The sequence below is a fragment of the Mercurialis annua genome, linkage group LG2 (assembly GCF_937616625.2).
Source record: "Mercurialis annua linkage group LG2, ddMerAnnu1.2, whole genome shotgun sequence".
NCBI lineage: Eukaryota > Viridiplantae > Streptophyta > Magnoliopsida > Malpighiales > Euphorbiaceae > Mercurialis > Mercurialis annua.
The window spans coordinates 5791151-5793579 of record NC_065571.1 but is presented as its reverse complement, the minus strand read 5'-3'; the positions used below and the strand labels follow the sequence as shown (position 1 = coordinate 5793579).

Below are 2429 nucleotides of genomic sequence, written 5' to 3'. Positions count from 1 at the left end.
CAATTGAAAAAAGAATAAATAAGCACAAAAGAAGGATAGCGTCCCACTAATGGGTACTCCATAGTCCATATATATACTCAAAAAAAGCTTGCAATTTTTTTGACTTTTTAGCATTTAATTCATCAAACGCATTTCGAAGCTTTTCACTCTATCATTTATTCCCACTTATATTCTCATATCCTGCATTAATAATTCTGATCAAGATCTGCAAATTTAAGCCACAGAGTTATCTTTTTGGGTCACTGCTTCAATTTTCTTGTTTCTTTCAAAACTGCAATCTTGTTTTGCTGAAGCAGCAGAGTCAAATAATGGAGGTGATACAGATGCAGAGAACATGGGTTGAGTATACAAAATCTTTGTTCAGAGAGGTATAAATCAAGAAATTAGTCAATCTTTTTTGGTGTTTTTCTTGTTCTTGGTTCTAACTTTTTTGTGTTTGTTTTTGAAGGGGATTCTTGATAATCAGTTTACGCAGCTTCAGCTACTTCAAGATGAGAGCAACCCAGATTTTGTTGTCGAAGTTGCGTCTCTTTTCTTTGAAGATTCTGAGAGGCTGCTTACTGATCTCACCAGAGCTCTGTATGTCATCCTCTTATGGAAGTTTTGTTATTTTATGAATTTTTGATTTGATTTAGTCTTATGTTTTTTTGTTTCAGAGATGAGCAAGTTGTAGACTTCAAAAGGGTTGATGCTCATGTCCATCAATTGAAGGGTAGCAGCTCCAGGTAATTTCTAGACCCTTTGCAGTCAAACCTAAACTTTTTGTTTCCTTTTAATTTGCATTGTCTTAACTGTTTCTTGTTCAATCATTGGGTTCTACAGTACATTTTTAGAACTTTCCATTAATATTGTATGGCCACGTTTTAGAATCAGAGAAATTCAATGAATAAAGATAAAAAAAAGTTGAATACATTTACAGTAAATAGAGAGTGAGACATGAAGAGTAAAAGTTGCTATCTTCTTTGTTTGATGAGAAAAGAAAATGAAAATGGGTTGGTTGTCAAATAATCAATTTACTCAAAAATTCAAGCCGTTAGGTGAGACTCCAACAATAGTATTATCTCTAACACATCTACGCACGCGAAATGTCCATTGAGCATGAAGCATGAATCCGTATAAGCCTCTATTATCTTTTTTCTATTATTGGGGAGGGGAGCGCTCGTGGGATCAAAGATCAAACTCATTGGTGCCTATATTATCTTATCTTATGCATTTAATTAATCAAATGGGGTTATCAAAGATCAAACTCTAGACTTTTCGATCATAAAGGTTTTGATACCGTGTCAAATAACCAATTCATTTATTAGTTCAAGCTGAGACTCCAAAAATAGTATTATTTCTAACAGTTGTTTGTGCTGAGCAGCATAGGTGCACAGAGAGTTAAAAATGCTTGTGTTGCTTTCCGCAACTTCTGTGAGGAGCAGAATGCTGAAGCGTATGTATTCTACTACTCTATCCAATTTTCCTTTTCGTTACTCGACCTTTGGCATGTAAAAGCATTAAATTTGAGGCTATGTTCATATTAGTACTAATAAGTTAATTGTTGGTTGGATTGCAGTTGCCAGAAATGCCTGCTGCAAGTAAAACAAGAGTATTATCTTGTGAAGACAAAGCTTGAAGCTTTAATAAGGGTCAGTTTGGTATACTGTTGTACTGTTGTTTAAGTTGCAAGTAACGGTGTAGATTAACTGAACTTGACCTCTCAAATTGCAGTGAACTTGAGAGGATCTCGATCCCGTTTTGTAACATTTTTATTAATTTTGTATTGCTTATTGCAGTTGGAGCAACAAATAGTGGCAGCTGGTGGGTCAATCCCCATGGAAGAATTGAGCTTTTAAGGTTATCTACTGAAAATTGTTTGTAGAGTAACTTTTTGGGTTTTGTGTCTCTCATCATAAAGTTGTGTTTAATTATTGGGGTTGTGGTTGTATGAGTTTTGTGAAGATAAAAGAGTCTCATCTTGTAATTTTGATCTTCTATGATCAAGATATAACTTTTGTTGTTAATGCTCCTCTTTTCTCACTTTCTAATCTCTATAGTATCTTTGGACGATAATAGTTTTCTAAAAATAATTACACAATGCAATAGTTGTGTCACGTCATTGATATTGATGAGGTGTTTACCATGTCTGAATATTAAATATAAAAAAAGAACACAAGATTTTCTATTGCAAATCTCATTAGTTTATTGTAAAAATGACGTGGAGCAACCGCTGTATGCGATAAACAACCATTTTCTTTTAGCGCAAATTAGAAATTAGGAACCAATTATATGTGCACGTCTCCTGTCTTCGTGCCAATAACTAATTAGTACTTTTTTAGGCGCCAATGGCAATAAATTTAGAATACAAACAAGAATATTGGTCATTGGAGAGCCAATGTATCTGGTTAAAACACAGGGAAGATTTGATTCCTGGGAATCAGCTCAGG

The 2429-nt window shown here is 34.2% G+C and overlaps 1 protein-coding gene across 1 annotated transcript; it reads left to right on the top strand.

Annotated features, from left to right (window-relative positions):
* Window positions 1-2022, top strand: LOC126670747 (histidine-containing phosphotransfer protein 1). Its single transcript, XM_050364567.2, has 6 exons — window positions 1-368; window positions 449-579; window positions 657-725; window positions 1364-1435; window positions 1559-1631; window positions 1779-2022. Exons 1-6 carry the CDS (start codon window positions 309-311, stop codon window positions 1836-1838), a joined length of 465 nt encoding a protein of 154 aa, XP_050220524.1. The 5' UTR covers window positions 1-308; the 3' UTR covers window positions 1839-2022.
* Window positions 2023-2429: the final 407 nt, after the last annotated feature.